The 16,324-nt window shown below is 40.0% G+C and overlaps 2 protein-coding genes across 2 annotated transcripts; one reads left to right on the top strand and one right to left on the bottom strand.

The window, feature by feature from the left end:
- Positions 1–72: 72 nt before the first annotated feature.
- Positions 73–5,603, top strand: LOC139943870 (NADH dehydrogenase [ubiquinone] 1 alpha subcomplex subunit 6-like). Its single transcript, XM_071940737.1, has 3 exons — positions 73–236; positions 3,057–3,172; positions 3,892–5,603. Exons 1-3 carry the CDS (start codon positions 101–103, stop codon positions 4,018–4,020), a joined length of 381 nt encoding a protein of 126 aa, XP_071796838.1. The 5' UTR covers positions 73–100; the 3' UTR covers positions 4,021–5,603.
- A 4,952-nt stretch (positions 5,604–10,555) lies between these two features.
- Positions 10,556–14,848, bottom strand: LOC139943869 (soluble calcium-activated nucleotidase 1-like). The gene is made up of 3 exons (XM_071940736.1): positions 13,934–14,848; positions 12,842–13,045; positions 10,556–11,246 (listed from the first exon to the last, which is right to left on the bottom strand). Exons 1-3 carry the CDS (start codon positions 14,583–14,585, stop codon positions 10,876–10,878), a joined length of 1,227 nt encoding a protein of 408 aa, XP_071796837.1. The 5' UTR covers positions 14,586–14,848; the 3' UTR covers positions 10,556–10,875.
- Positions 14,849–16,324: the final 1,476 nt, after the last annotated feature.

Raw genomic sequence — 16,324 nt, 5'->3', positions numbered from 1 at the left:
AATGAACTGGGCTCTGAGGACGAGTTGTCTTGTTATGCACTTTTCACACAAGCAGTCGAGTTGTCTTTTCAGCGGGCGATTAGTTAGAAGAAAATCCAAGATGGCTTCTCACGCATCGAGAGCGGCTGCAGTCGCAAGAAAAGTTAAACCTATGTTGTCAAGTAATGATCCCGAGGCAGCAAGACGAAGAGTATTTCAACTTTATAAAGCCTGGTACAGAGAATTGCCAGAAACTGGTAAATAATGACAACTTTTTACCTTTTTGTCACAGATTTACTGACCTGAGTCATCTCTCACTTGTTATGTTATGTTTCTGAATCTGTATCATTTTTTTTTAATGAAACTTTACTCTATCTAGCCTAGGGCAGTAGGGGGGGTTCGTTTTGGGGTGGGGGGGGGGGAATGGTGCGCTTAGACTCAGTAACGACTGGGAAGTTGTTTAATGCAAAAACGTGCAAAACGTGCCTGCTTAGCATCTTACAGTTTCACTATCCTTACTGAATACTGCATATGTCATGATATGTTGGGCGCGATCGGTCAATCTGCGCAATCAACCGATTGCGCTGCGCTATTGACGATTGAAAGATGAATTAAGATCAATTGGTCGCGCAGCAATCGGTCGATCGCGCAACAATCGGTCGATCGCGCAACAATCGGTCGATCGCGCAATGAACATCTTTGCGCGATTGACTGATCGCGCTACGAGTATTTTTTCCCGTTATCAGCCAATCGCAGGAAAGGCTTTGCGCGATTTAACGATCAGGCAGGAATGGGTTTGCGCGATCGACCGATCGTGCAGGAATGGTTTCGCGCGTTCGACCGATCGTGCAGGTAAACCATTCCTGGGGGCGATTTCACAAAGCAATAAAATTCATTGCAAGACAAATTTTCAGTATCACCATAGTGATTTATATTGTGACGTCATACTTTTGCAACTACGATTGATTTGCAGTTACGATCAATCTTACATCTTTGTGAATTCGGCCCCTGAACATCGGCCGATCGCGCCAAACAATTCCTGCACAAACGGCCGATTGCGCAAAACCATTCCTGCACAATCGACCGATCGCGCAAAACCATTCCTGCACAATCGGCCGATCGCGCAAAACCATTCCCGCACGATCAGTTGATCGCGCATGTTCGTTGCCGAATATTGCGCGATCGACCGATTGTTGCGCGATCGACCGATTATTGCGCGATCGACCGATTGTTGTGCGATCGACCGATTGCTGTGCGACCAATAGATATTTCAATAGCGCAGCGCGATCGGTTGATCGCGCAGATTGACCGACAGCGCCCAACACATACACTGCAATCTTCGTTTGAAGATTGAAGATATTGGCTCACAACAATCATTGTAAAAAAAATTGTGCAATCTTTTAAGCAGTCACAAATAAAAAATATGCGTCTGGGACACGGACTATACACGGTTCAGTCAGGTCACGCCTATCCTCAGATACCCCAAATCTGCACATTACAAATGTTCCCGCGGGCACCTTTACCACCGCGTAACTTTTAGTTTACAATATGCAATTCTGAATTCAGTACAGTTTAGGAATTTAGTAGTTGCGATAACATAACTACCACGGCCGGAGGGTTACGTTATCGCAACTAGGAATTTAGTACCTTTTAGAATAAACACAATATGCCTAGCTGAAATGGTTGATAAAAACACTTGAAACACCCTGAAAGTTCTTTGCGTTTGTCGTCTGCCATACTTCACTAAGTCTTCAATTACAAGATCACATGATTTTTTAAATGACAACATAGGAGTACAAAAAACTGCAGAAGGTTGAATTTGACAGGTGCATTTATAGGCAAATTTCCTGATTGCTAAATGCATTTACACCAATTTCATATTTTAAATTTATTTAAGCTAGGCCAAAATCACTTCATCAAAAAAAGTTTGAGCGATTTTGAAGAGGGTAGGGTTCCCTTGGGTGGTTTGACACAGAATGACCCAATAAACAAGTTAACATCAACTTCAGTGGAACTTTCAAGGTATGCTGGTACTTTGGACAGGGGGGGCTGTGGAATCGTTGAGCTGTGATCAAGTGCTGTCCCTCTTTGCTCGACCAAATTACTTCGCAGAGACACATGACCTTACCTAAAAATTGTGCTTTATCATTTTATCAGATTGTATGCATTGACTATCTGACACAGAGACAACTCAGATTAAAGTCCTCGTGACAAAACTAGGTCATATTTCTATTTTCAGTTTGCAATGAATTATCTGTATAAAACAAATTAGTATTTGTTTTTAAAAAGGAAGATTACAATTTTCAAGTACATGTGGGATGTAATAATGGCATTTAGACCTTTGAATTTGTACTAGTTTGGAGTCAACTTAATTTTAAAGTGTCCCCCTCAGTCAAAGGCAAAGCTCTTTATATCTATGCCCTCATGATCCTGTGGCAAAACTTTTACAAATAGGTCTTTGAGAATTCAAGGCCACGCACTTCCATTTGAAAACCTCAAAGGCTACAGAAAACTTTTGAAGGGGCACCAAGGCCATGACCAGTTCAACTTGCCTTTATTCTAGGCCTGGTGTAAATACTCAATTGTATGTATGTAGAGTACCTTCAAATACTTCCAGCTGTTGATATATTGATGACTAACTGCTCATAAAAAGTTTAATTTGTATAAAAAAAAATTGGGGGGAAAGGGGGAAGGAGGAGGCGTTGGTTTTAAGAACAAAAGAGACTACCATAGTTATAGTTAGTTTGGCTAGAGTGGGGCAAAAAACCTCCCCCCCCCCCCCCCTTCTTTCTTCTTCTATGTCAGTCTGCACCAAATTGTTTGGGATTAAATTTACTTTTGATTTCCCGACCCTGTGGTTATTAATGATAACTGGGTTTTCTGTTCTGGCCCAAGTCCTCTAAAATACTTCCTTTTATTACTGGACTGTCAAAAAAAACATGAATTAAACTGTAAAAGATTGAATATTATTTGTAAACAAATAAGCCAGTTGCGCTTGTATCTTTGTTTTGAAAGAGGCTTGTAGCATTTTACTTGCTCACTCTACATGTAATAGTTTCTTTGTCTCCTCCAAACAGTGCGACAGTACCAGCTGGATCTGACTGTAAAGCAATGTCGAGATAAACTACGAGAGATGTTCATGAAAAACTCCCATGTTAAAGATCCTAGGGCAATAGAACTATTAGTCATCAAGGTATGTACAATAACACAGACATTGGATGCACTTTATGGATACAGAATGCCCAGACATGAATGGTACATGGATGCCAGAATAAAGTCTCGTACATTTTGCTTCTTTGTAAAGTTTTTATCCTCCAACCAGGAAACAATGATCCACGTGTGATACAACATGTGTATAAAACATAATGAGTGTTTAAAATTTGTATAATGGTGAGAGTGTGTTCATTTGAGATTGTGCGCCGAACAGGTCGCCACCCACACTTTTTTTGTCTCTGATTTCTGCACCTTTTTTGGCTCTCCACAACCAGGTGATCCAGTTTATTCACTCTTTCAAAACATCTCTCAAAACACACCTTGTTGATAGATCCGTTCTTTTGTATTTAATCTGTTCTTTGTGATATTTGTTTGAGTTTCTTTGTAATAGCGCCCTGAGCACTTTTGTGGATATGTTCGCCCTATAAAACTTTGTTATTATTATTATGTTTTCGCTGTACACATTGTACATTTACTTTTTATGTGTGTAGTTATTTATTTAATTATTTTGTTATTAATTTTAGTTCCTAATTTCAATAATTTGTTTTTATTTTCTAATTAAAATATTTCAGTTATTTTCGTTTTTCCCCTTTCCTCTAACTGGCATTTCATCTGCTCTTGGTTTGGACTATAAACAAATAAGAAAATGAAACATATCCAGAAATATCCGATATTAATCCCATTTTTGAATCTTTGCAGGGTAAGATGGAACTTGAAGAGACAATCCAAGTGTGGAAGCAGCGGACCCACGTCATGAGATACTTCCAGGAATCAGAGAAACCGCCCAAAACCGACTTCTTGTCTAAATTCTACGAGGGTTCAGATTAACGATGATGAAGCCTTGTGCAGAACACTTTGGTCAGGATCTTTAACTCTTGAACTTTTTATGGCATCGGGACCGAGAACGATTACTGAATCCATCTGAAACCCATTAGTGTAAAAAGTACATCAACACCAAAAACTGTTTAGCCCTTCAGAGACCATTTATTTATAATATCAAGTAATAATCCACAAGGGAAACTTACTGGGTAAATTGTAATAATTTGGGACTATTAACAAAGGAAAGTTGACTAGGGCGGGACTTGAACCTGCAACCTCTGGAGTAATGTGCTGGCACTCTACTAACTGAGCTATCTCGCTCTAATGTTGGCAGTCTCCGTTTTGTTTGGGGTGCTATTTTAGAAGCCATTCAACTTGCAACTGCCAGAGAACACATCCAAGTTTACTTAGGGCCATGACACACAAGGCAAGTTACAGGCAACCAGTTCCAGGCAAACTCCAAGAAGAAAAGCCATTCACATTTCAATGTTGACCTATTTTTCTTTTGGAAGTAAGCCATTGTTGTTCGAAAAATAGCTCATATACTACAAAAGTGTTTGGGTGCCTCCAAGTTTCCTGGGATGGGTTTCACAAAGAGTTAGGATGGTCTTATCTCAAGTTGGAACCAGTTACTCGTCCTAACTTAGGACTATCCATGCAATTTGTATATCTCCTAGGACTAGTCCTAACTCTTTGTGAAATCGACCCCTGTAAAAGTTGCCTTGTGTGAAATGGCCGTACATTCAACCTGGGAAGCATCAGTAGAGGGGTTACAAGGAACAACTCACCTGTTGCTGATATGGGCCCAATTTCATAAAGCCTGTACATGTATTAGCACAACAAATTGCTAAGCACAGAAAAGATACTAGCCAAAATTACAACATAACATTTACACTGTTGTGACTGGTGCCCCAATCTATTTTTGCTCAGTAAAGAAAATCGTCAAGCAGTATTTTCTGCTAAACAGCTTTATGAAATTGGGCCAAGGTCTTTTTAGGGTTAATAAGATTAGTGTAACCTTCTGCCATGTTTATAGTTTGGTTTGCGGTGCAGAATTTGGAAACCAGGGACGCATTCTGGAGTTATCGGGATCAAAATGGATTGTGTACACTATGTAGCTGAAACTATCAATGTGTGTGAATAAGAAGCTGTGTACAATCCTGGAATTGCATCGTTTGAGCGGGCAAGGCCATTTTCCTAAATGAAAAGGACACTAACATTGAAGACATTTTAAGTTTATTGAAAACTTTTGAAGGGGCACAAAGGCCAAGACCAGGGTCCAATTTCATCGAGCGTAACCAAACAATGCTTACCAGAATGAGGGTACCAGTCAGATTACCATCCAACTTGTACCATTTGCCACTAGTATTCTGCTCAATTTTGCTAAGCAGAAAATTGTAAGGCACTCCTTTCTGCTTAGTAGCTCTTTAAAATTGGACCCAGGGCAATAATTGTTTGAAGTTCTCCTTTTTGTGACTTAAGTGAGAGTTAGTTTTGCATGAAAGAAAAAACCAATGTTTGATTCTGAATGGAAAAGTTTAGTATTAAATTGTACAGATTGAATAATAAAGTATTATTGTTGAAACAACTAACCAATGTTGTAGGAGTAATATGTTGTATTGTGATTACTTTGGAAGAGCTGATACAAAAACTTTTTCTAGATGTTGACTTGTACTCGGTACGACTGTGGTTAATTCTCCGAGCGCAACTCGAGAATATGTGAGGCTCAAGGTTTGAAGACTTTATTTTTGGCATCATGTGTCCCATGACCAAGTTTGTAAAGCACACAATGAGTATTTGACCCATATGATTTATTGTTTTTGTGATATCTTTCTGTTTTTGATAATTACTCCAAAAACTAATGACCTTATACAAAACAATTATGCCCATCTGAAAAAGAAAACCAGTCAAAATAGTCGAAACGTTGAGACCAGTTCAGAACTGACTCCGCAGCAGTACAGTTATTACGATCCTATAAGCTAAGTAGTAGTCCAGTCTAATTTCTATACCATCCGCCCTGGTAATAGTTATAAATAACAGGACAGTTCTTTTCAGAACTGAGAAGTCTCCCGAACCTCCGATTATCTACTCCACGGCAGTAGAATAAAGCAAGACAGTTCCCTAAGAACAACTCTACCTGGCAAGTAGATACACACATGGTGTTACCGCAAACCAAATATATATTGATACCCCACCATGCAATGCCTCAAATCCTATAAACATACAACTTGTACCGATTCTGACTGATTTCCAGCTTGATTTTGCTTAGCAAAAAGTTATGAACTTGTCCTTGGATGCTGTTTAGAGTCAAATAAATACTTAGAAACAATGAGCATTTGATATGTACCAGCTTTTTATTGTCTACAAATGCCTACAAAGTAAAAAATACACATGCCTATCAATTAAAGCATATAACTCCTTATGTATACAGATAAACCAAAGTTTGTTTTAATATTATTAAACATATTCAAAAGAAATGTGTACACATAAATATTTCTATAATACAAAGTTAAATACATAAAAGTATATCATACCACACACAATAGTGTACTGCACAAAAGAAGGGGCTCGGAGGTAAAATTAAAGTTTGCGATGAAATCATTTTCTAATAGATTTAGAGTTCTTGTAAAAATGGTAAAAACTTTCTTAAGTCTCTTACCTCGCTTTATAATGGTATGCAATTACATTTTATTGATCCCCTTTCAGTGCAAAATTTCAAACATTTAATCTACGAATAGCAAAAACAAATAGGTCTGTCACTGTACAATCCAAAGAGGAATTCAATCCTATTAGAATGGAAAATTGTCAAAATTCAGGAATGAATCGCAAATTCAGGAATGAATCGCAAATTCCTTGTAGCACAATGTACAGACAATAATATATTTGAAATGTGATGTCATCTGTCATAAACAAATCACACATAAAGGGTATCAAACACTGTGGCATTTTAAATAATTTAACATGAGGTTAGAGACTTGTAATTTTTTCCCAATTTTCCAGAAGGACCCAATCTATTGGAAAATGAGTGGATCACAAAACTCAATTTGACCTCGAATTCCCTCTTAGAAATGAAAAAAAAAACAAGAAGAGAACAGTGTTGTAGCCACGGTGGGCGGTGCTGGGCGGGCCTGCCCAGGACTCACAATTTTTGCCCAGCACTCTGAGAAAAATACATCATGCCGCCCAGCACAGATTTCAAATATTGTCCACTTTGCATTGGTCTGAGACACAGCTAATGATAAGGAGTGAGAAAGAACACAATCTAAAGACCATTTAACTTATTGCATGGCCCCATAACACAAACAGTTTGGGAACATGGCCCCACTTCAGCAATAATGGCCCCATAATTAAACATGGATAATTTTGTTGATCCCCTTGCCCTCAGTACACTTTCAACAAAATTTGATTTACGGCCCACCACTAAAATTGATCTAGCTACACCCCTGGAAGAGAAAACTGTAGACCAGAGACAAATATAATTGGGTGTGAAGAGGACGGACCTGGGGTCCTAATTTTTAAGACTAGTCCCAGGAGTTTTGAAAAAACTTAAGGCTAGTAACTCGTCCTAACTCGAGATAAGACTAGTCTTAACTCTTTGTGAAATCCACCCCTGGAACTTTATAACTGGAGTGCAGGGACATTGTCATTTTGCAAAGGGCACTCCTTCGTTCCGCTTGGAGACCTTCACATAATAGACACACTGGTACATGCATTTAGATACAAAACAACGGAAGTACAGTGTAGCTTGAATCTGAATAGCCGACTAGTAATAGGTACAGCCTTTTGTATGGACCCAGTAGATGTAGAAGTAATGCCATAAACATTTGAATAGCCATTTTTTGCATGCGGTTGCAAACTACATTTCAAGCGTCAGTGAGCAGTGTTCAACTAGGCATGATTGATATTCATCCTACTTAGGTTTGATTTTATTTTTGTTTGCCCTTGTGAAAAAAAATCAGGAAAATAATGTGATTAAAAAAGGAAAGTAGCCTGAAAAGCCCACAACATGAAGGTCAGCCCTTGTACTTAATAAAACGTTCCTTTTTTCCAAGGGGCAAACATCATGCCTTTACGATTCTGATAAGTTAACTTACATGAATTGTTTATATGGCAAATCCTTTTTCTGAGTACAAATGAAATTATGTTCGACAGTGAACAATTTCCCTTTCATAGCAGAGCAAAAAACTACACAAAATGTATCTGTCTCAACTCAAAAATCACCAATTTTGCTACTCAATGTTAGCATTCAGTATGCATTAAACTAGGTCAGTGTAAGTATTTTGCTATGCAAAATCGTTCCCTGTTAGACCATTATAGCAAATGGATTCCTTTCCTTTGTTTTCATTTCATGTTTTGACGAACGATCAACTTTTTTTGGAGGGGGGGGGGGGTCTCCTGATGGGCACTAAAAAACAAATGGTTATTTTTATACTTTTTTTTAAATATAAATACAGACACACATTACAAATATTTGTTGATGATAAAGTGATTAAGGGGCCTCAAAAACAAATGGCAAGACCTAATGTTGAAGACGAGCCAAAATGTTCTGTTCAGTTGGTGATCTAAAATGTGCCTTTTTTCCCCCTTTTTAAAAAAAGAAAATACCCCAAAAAACTTGCATGTAATAGAGAATGATGCAGCCCTCGAAATGACACACCGCACCTACAGCAATTGCCATAGTGCCCTGTGTTTTGCTGTAATGCCCTTTGCAAAGTTCCAACACAAGTTTACATTGTCGTATATTATAGCATTGCCCCTTACCAGAGGCAAATGGCTCTGCCCCCTTCAACAACAAAATTCAAGGCTGAATGATTAATGGGTGAGAATTACAAAACTTTATACCCAAAATAGTCTTTTTCATCCTTCTTTATGATATCGTCATTGATCTTAAAGGCAGTGGACACTATTGGTAATTGTCAAAGACTAGCCTTCACAGTTGGTGTATCTCAATATTATATGCATAAAATAACAAACCCGTGAAAACTTGAGCTCAATCGGTCATCGAACTTGCAAGATAATAATGAAAGAAAAAACACCCTTGTCACGCGAAGTTGTGTGCGTTTAGATGGTTGATTTCGAGACATCAAGTTCTAAATCTGAGGTCCCAAAATCAAATTCGTAGAAAATTACTTCTTTCTCGAAAACTGTGGCACTTCAGAGGGTGCCGTTTCTCACAATGTTTTATAACATCAACCTATCCCCATTACTCGTCACCGAGAAAGGTTTCATGCTAATAATTGTTTTGAGTAATTACCAATAGTGTACACTGCCTTTAATAAATGAAATTTAAAAAAAAAATGCCAGAGTCCTCATAAAGGTCTCTGAACTTGGCTCTGTAAGGTCAGAAATTCAAGTAGCTTGATACAGATTTATCTTTAACTACAATTGTACTTGAACTACTTGAACTTCAAATCAATGATGATGTTACCTTAAATCATAGTCATCACAAACTTTGTAAGTCCAAAGCTAGATAAGTTGTCCTAATCAAAAAGTATGAACTGTACCTTTCAAAGACCTTATCAGGTTTGATTCTATTTTTATAAGTTAACACAATACAATCAGCCTTTGAGAAAACATCTACTAGGGGTGGAATGTCAGGCCATTAACTATTTTTAACACAATACAATCAGTTGAAGTTACAAGAGGGGCTCCAATGTCAAATCCACTTTTGTTATAAATGCACTAACTTTCTGATAGATTTTCCTTCACAGTTGGTGTATCTCAACATATGCATAAAATAACAAACCTGTGAAAGTTTGAGCTAAATTGGTCGTCGAAGTTGCGAAATAATAATGAAAGAAAAAACACCCTTGTCACACGAAGTTGTGTGCTTTCAATTCGTTGAAAATTACTTCTTTTCTCGAAAACTACATCACTTCAGAGGGAGTGGTTTCTTACAATGTTTTATATACTATCAACAGCTCCCCAATACTCATTACCAAGTAAGGTTTTATGCTGCTGAGATGCATCTTCCCCAATTTGCGTAGTTAATCTTTTCCGCTATTGGATAAGCTACTGAATATTTGACTGGTAATAAATACATATATTATTGAGCTCATACAACTACATGTGGTTAAAAAAATATATATATATTTTATACCTAAAGTATTTCCATTTGCAACATCCTCGGTATGGGAGAAATTGAATAGATTTGACTTTGTGCATTTTTACTGAAAACCGTCTGTAACACAACCCTTGGCATTGGTCTGGACCATTTTTAGTTGTAAAGGGTGCAGCTTGTACCTACAATCACACAGACTCCCTTCCATTGTTCTCTACCATTTTTAGTGATTAAATTTGCAGCGTTGATGCAAATTCTGTGAATCTTCTTATACGCACGTATTAAGCCTGAGACAACATTGCGAATGTTCAAAGACCAGTGTCTGCACTTTAGGTGACCCAACATAATACATAAAATATCAGACCTGTGAAAACCCCCCTTGATAACTAGGTTTTTCACATCAGGTTTTGAACTCCCAAAATCAAAACTAACGCCATTAATATTGTTTTACTTTCTCAAAAACTGTAGCATTTCAAATAAAACTATTTCAGAGGAAGTTTTCCACTACTCTATGGCCATTTGCACACCATGTCAGTTATGTGAAAAACTGTGCACATACATAATTCCAATCTTACCAATGTTGTGCGCACTGTTTTATCATTTCAAATTACCCTTGATATGGAAGCTTCTTCACAGTTTAAAGATAAAGATTAGCTAAGCAACAGAAGCAAAGGGGTTCGGAAAAAGGAAATAAAACACCTTCATAAAAAAGCTCGAAAGATTGTCTACGTCTTGTCTTACACTTTCCAACAATAAAAAATTTGCACCTCTAGTTCTATTAAAAATATTCTACACTACCACCACTATATAAATTCAATACCCTCATATTTTAAATCAGCAAATTTTCTATCCGCGACAAGAATCTTTCCATAAATATCAAAAGCAGTAATATACGTTGCTATACTTCCACGGTCCTCCTCAGTTTTAAGTGCTACTATAACCGTATCTTTAGTACCCGGGATGAACTTAAAGGATGAATAGCCGCGAATATTATTCAAGACACCGATTTTATTGACGTGGACCTCCTTGAAGTTGTCGTCGCAGGTTATCAGGAGGTTAGTGGCTCTGTGTTCGTCGTCCGCCTCGGTGTAACGCTCTTTGCTCGCTCGACGGGGGAGGAAAAACCAACGCTTGTGGATGTCACTCCACACCCCAGATTCGTGGATCATGTAGCCTGAAAGTGTCAATACAAGAAGGACAGGAAGTAAGGAAGAGATTCAATAAATAGTCTCAGAATTGTACTGGTACATGTTCCTATATTAGTTAGAGCATTTTCCACTTCCGCATGTTATGCTGGTATATGTCAATCCACGATAATAATGCAGGCCTATAACCCGTTTTTGAAAGGTCAAGAGAACAAAACTTCATACATTTAGGCTTAACAGTACAAATAAAACTATCAAAATTTCACTGATTTTTTTTTAAATTTTTTAAATAAAATAAAAGACACTTCAAATTTTAAGGAGCGCTTTTTTTCGCCCTCCTTGTATAAGGAGTGCAGAAGACAGCAATTAGACTTGCACAAATGAAGGTCTTGTGTTCTATTTTTTGTCTTGTAAAGTGCATGACACAAAATACAAAGGTGCCCAAGGCCTGTGTAACACGGTAGGACCTACAGAACACTTGAGACTAATGAACACTGCTGCCCGGAGCCTATGGAATAATGGTACCTAGTGCCTATGTTGGGCCTACAAAGCATAGGGCAGCCAACCAACCAAACACAGTAGGACCTACAGAACACAGGTGCCTAGGGCCTACTGCACACTGGTACTCAGAGTCAATGGAAAACTGGTGCCTAGAGCTTATGGAACACTGGTGTCTGGGGCCTACAGAACACTGGGGACCAATAGAACACTGGTGCATGGGGGCCTACTGAACACTAGTGCCTGGGGGCCAACAGAACACTGGCGCATGGGGGCCAACAGAGCACTGGTGCCTGGGGGCCAACAGAACACTGGTGCCTGGGGACCAACAGAACACTGGTGCCTGGGGACCAAAAGAACACTGGTGCCTGGGGCCAACAGAACACTACTGCCTGGGGGCCTACTGAACACTGGTGCTTGGTTGGGGACCAACAGAACACTGGTGCCTGGTGGCCAACAGAACACTGGTGCCTGGTGGCCAACAGAACACTGGTGCCTGGGGGCCTACTGAACACTGGTGCCTGGGGACCAACAGAACACTGGTGCCTGGGGGCCAACAGAACACTGGTGCCTGGGGGCCAACAGAACACTGGTGCCTGGGGCATACTGAACACTAGTGCACAGAGCCTATGGGGCACTGGAACCTAGTGCCCATGTTGGGCTACAGAGCACAGTGCATAGGGTAGCCTATCGACTGAACACTGGTGCCTAGGACCTAGTGAACACTAAACCAGAGCCTACAGAACACTGGTGCTTAGTGCACATGTTGGGCCTACATAGGTCAGCCAACAGAACACTGACCAGAGCCTATGGCCCATGTATCACCCGTCACCAGCCTTCGACCAATCAAGATGCTTTTTTTTATGATCCTTAAGGTTTTTAGTAAATGCTACCTAAGCCCGGTTCATACTTCCTGCGAATGCGAATGCTAAGCGAATCTTGACGCCACAAATTCGCAACAAATAATTCGCAGCAGTTCAACTCTGCTACTACATGTACTCATTTGCAAATATCGCTGCGAAAGGAGGGTTATGACGTCAAATTCACATCAAATTCGCTTCGCATCCGCATGAAGTATGAACCTGGCTTCAGTATTATTTGTTCTCAAACAATCCCATTCTCTCACCTGGCCATGGTACACCTGCAGCATCTCTCATGGCGTTGTACTTCTTGACCCAGCTCAAGTGGGCAACACCACCCTGGAAGCTGATCAATTTCACCCATTGGGGGTTCAGGTTGACAAGTTCCCCATCTGTCGTCGTCCATTCCTTACCAAGTCCGCCTACAAACAATTTCTGGTCCTTCACTGCCATCCATTCACCTTTAAACCCTGTCAAAAATTTTAAAAGACAAGCGGTTGAAAATTTCCATTGAATCTTTATTAAAAAGCCAAGCAAAACAAAACCATGATTCCTTACCAAAATGAGGTTACCAGACAAAATAAAAGTTCACATCCTGCTCATTTTTGCTTTGGAATGATGTTAAACATCACCGTCTGCTTATAAATAAAAGCAGCTCTATAATTATAAGAATTGTGCCCTGGTACATTTGCAGGGTACTTTAGGGGATTTTTGTGTGTTTTGGTGCATAACAAGTTGTTTTTCTGCAATCATGTACAACAGAATATAACAATAATAATAAATAATAATTTATTATTATTTATGAATAATAAAGTAACATTTAATAAACTTAAGTTTTCTCTCACACTTGCATTTAGTGCTCAACTCCTGCGAAACATTGGCTTTGAAAACAGCATTCGCAGGAACATGAAGTATGCACCAGGGTAGACCCAGTAACTGGGGCGCTGTACTCCTTTTAAAACAATTTTTGACTTCAAATTGTTTTAAAAGGAGTACAGCGCCCCAGTTACTGGGTCTAGCACCAGGGATTTTTAGTTGTTGTGACCAAAACGAAACAGATACCTTCCACGGCATTATAAATAAAAAAGATCTCGGTTTTGGTCAATCAGTCATTATGAAAACAAACTGGCTCCTCCTAGAACTACGAGGTTTGTTGAGCTATTGTCTTTGAAAGCCGAACAAACCTCATAGTTCTAGGAAATAGGAGTACAAAGTGGCGGTCAGACTCAGAGTCTGATCAGCATTCTTCCCAAAAATATTCCTTTTGTTGGCCCTCCTGTAGTTGCGATAACGTAGCCCTCCTTGCAGCCGTAGGGAGGAGGGTTCCGTTATCGCAACTAGCCCTCCCGAGTACTCACCCTTTGTAATTTTTCCATTTCCATCAGAGAGAATTAACCATGGCACCACGGTATCACCAATTACTTCGTAGACGACACCCGTACGATCATCCACTGAATACAGCTTCCCGTTGAACGTCACCAACTCGGACAACTCCATCCCCCTACCTCCCTGAGATAGTTGTGACTTCAACACCGCAGGTTCGCTGTCGAGTGTTATACTAACATGATCGTAGTAATTGTTTATGGTGAGATATCCTTTCAAGAAATAACCAATCCATGTATTATCTTTCGTCGTCGATTTTGAACTCTGATCCAAATCTGAAATTAGTCCGATGCGAAAACGCTTACCGTCTAATGTTCTCTCAGGATTGGTAATTGGGTAAGTTCTATTGTACGCAGCACTTGACATGGCGAATGTTCCATCTATGTCCTCTGTAATAAGCAGTCCACTAGCACTACCATGTTTAGAACTTGGGAGGAGTAGAAATACAAGAACTAGTATCAAAAACATTACTACACCTATGACGACCTTTGGTTTGCCCCGCAGTACACCGACACAAGGCCAGGGTGAGCTGGTCCGGTTCCCCCTCGATGAAACAGACGTCAAAAGATTGGAGGAAGGGGATCGAGCAGTGTCTGTCGATTTCGCGATCCAGCCAACGTTTGACATTTTCTCTCCTCGGATGATTTCTTTTTCGGTCTCGTATGTAAATATGATGGCTACCCGCAACTTTCAAGCCAAATTAATGACCTGAAATTTCTTCACGGTTCAAGGGTCGAACACCAGCGCGGTGATTTCTAAAAATAAAACAAAACTTAGAAATTTATGACAGGGACACGGCGGAGCATGACGATTGCAGCTATCTTCCCGGAAAGAGAATCGTTGCCGCAGCGCCGCCACGTCGCCCAATCTTTCGTACCCGGTAACAGCGGTTTCTGGGTGCCAGACTAGACTGTTATATATTTGTAGAAGTCAATTATTTAGATTTTCAGTGGTCCCCGCTATTCTAGTGACATATTTAGAAGAAAACCAGCGATTATAAATTAATCGATTAAATAAATTGGTACTTTGAGGGCGCTGTGCATAAAATTTAAAATGTAAGAAGTTTGTTCAATGCCGAATACACGTGTCACTGCCAATAAATCTACATGCCAGAGTTTGTTCTTTAGACAGAGTATTTTGGTACAAAATATAGGGTCTAACACACGAGATTCACTTTTTGTGCCCTGGTTGTCTGGTCTGTAGGCTGATGCTGCGCACACAACGAAAGGCTGCACAAGAAGGATGAAGGAGAAACATGCCGTTGTTGTACCACCATGCTCAGCAAAAATCTGCAAAAATCTGCAAAAATCTGCATAAAGACTTTTTGCTTAGCAAAGTGGTTTAACCACCTAAAAACCACATGTAGCCAAGGCTATGATTTTGTCTGTGAGTGGTTCTCTTATGTTCCACAATTCCTTCTAATTTTTATCAGGGAGACGGCAAACAAATGGACATATTCCGCGTATAATGATAGAGCGCCAGCAGGCCCGTTAAATCTGGAAGTGGTTCACATCCCTCTCTAGTCATTTTTCTCTCTTCAACCCCAAATCAAATTTGTAAAGATATAATTATTTCATGACCCAACACAAAAATAATTGCCGGATACAAGGAAGAGTAGTAGCCTTGCTCAAGGCAGTCGCATTATTCGCTCCGAAAAGACCCCGCTGTAAACCCACCCGTATACCATGTGCATGGTGTGTGCGATCACACCGCATGACCCACCCGTATACACACTTTCACATCGTACGAATACTGTTCACACAAGTCATCGCACTCGTACCACTAACCGCATGCGGAGGCCGTCAGGCCGACAGCCTTGTCGGGTCTGTATCTTCTGGGTTTAATGTGTTGTATTGAAAAAATTCCACTAGTGGAACAAATTGGGGGGGGGGCTCTCGGATATGCTAGTATGCAGCTCATGAATATGTATATCTTTCGTCAGACCTATCAGACAACACAGGATGTGAGGCAAATGAATTATTCATTTTGATGTCCAATCACGCACTTCCCTTATCATGACCTTTGGACCCTATCATGCGTCCGTGGTGGTGGTGTGTGATGTAAACATGTCGTCTTTCGCGGGCATTATGGTAATGAGCTGACCGTGGGAACTCTTCGCTTATTATAGTAATGAGGTCAGTGGCTTCAACACAGACCCTACAAGGCTGTCGGCCTGACGGCCTCCGCATGCGGATAGTGTACGGGGGCATCGTGTCGTGCGATGTTACGCACAGTGAATACGGGTGGGTTTTTATACAGCGGCGGTCTTTTTTCGGAGTGAATAATTCGACTGCTTTGAGCAAGGCTAAAGGAAGAATTCAGTTTGTCCTGTTTGTAGTTCAAAGTTTTATTCTAGAAAGCACGCA

Source organism: Asterias amurensis, chromosome 11 (genome assembly GCF_032118995.1).
Source record: "Asterias amurensis chromosome 11, ASM3211899v1".
NCBI classification, from domain to species: Eukaryota; Metazoa; Echinodermata; class Asteroidea; order Forcipulatida; family Asteriidae; genus Asterias; species Asterias amurensis.
The sequence above is the reverse complement of the archived record's forward strand: the minus strand, read 5'-3'. Positions and strand labels throughout refer to the sequence as shown.

What these genes read in the sequence shown, in the direction of transcription:
- LOC139943870 (XM_071940737.1), top strand. Translation starts at nt 101, where the DNA reads ATGGCTTCTCACGCATCGAGAGCGGCTGCAGTCGCAAGAAAAGTTAAA. An exon ending in CAGAGAATTGCCAGAAACTG is followed by an intron (nt 237 to 3,056) that starts GTAAATAATGAC and finishes TCCTCCAAACAG; the next exon opens with TGCGACAGTACCAGCTGGAT. An exon ending in TAGAACTATTAGTCATCAAG is followed by an intron (nt 3,173 to 3,891) that starts GTATGTACAATA and finishes GAATCTTTGCAG; the next exon opens with GGTAAGATGGAACTTGAAGA.
- LOC139943869 (XM_071940736.1), bottom strand. Translation starts at nt 14,585, where the DNA reads ATGTCAAACGTTGGCTGGATCGCGAAATCGACAGACACTGCTCGATCC. An exon ending in AAATGGAAAAATTACAAAGG is followed by an intron (nt 13,046 to 13,933) that starts GTGAGTACTCGG and finishes AATTTTTGACAG; the next exon opens with GGTTTAAAGGTGAATGGATG. An exon ending in TGCAGGTGTACCATGGCCAG is followed by an intron (nt 11,247 to 12,841) that starts GTGAGAGAATGG and finishes TGACACTTTCAG; the next exon opens with GCTACATGATCCACGAATCT.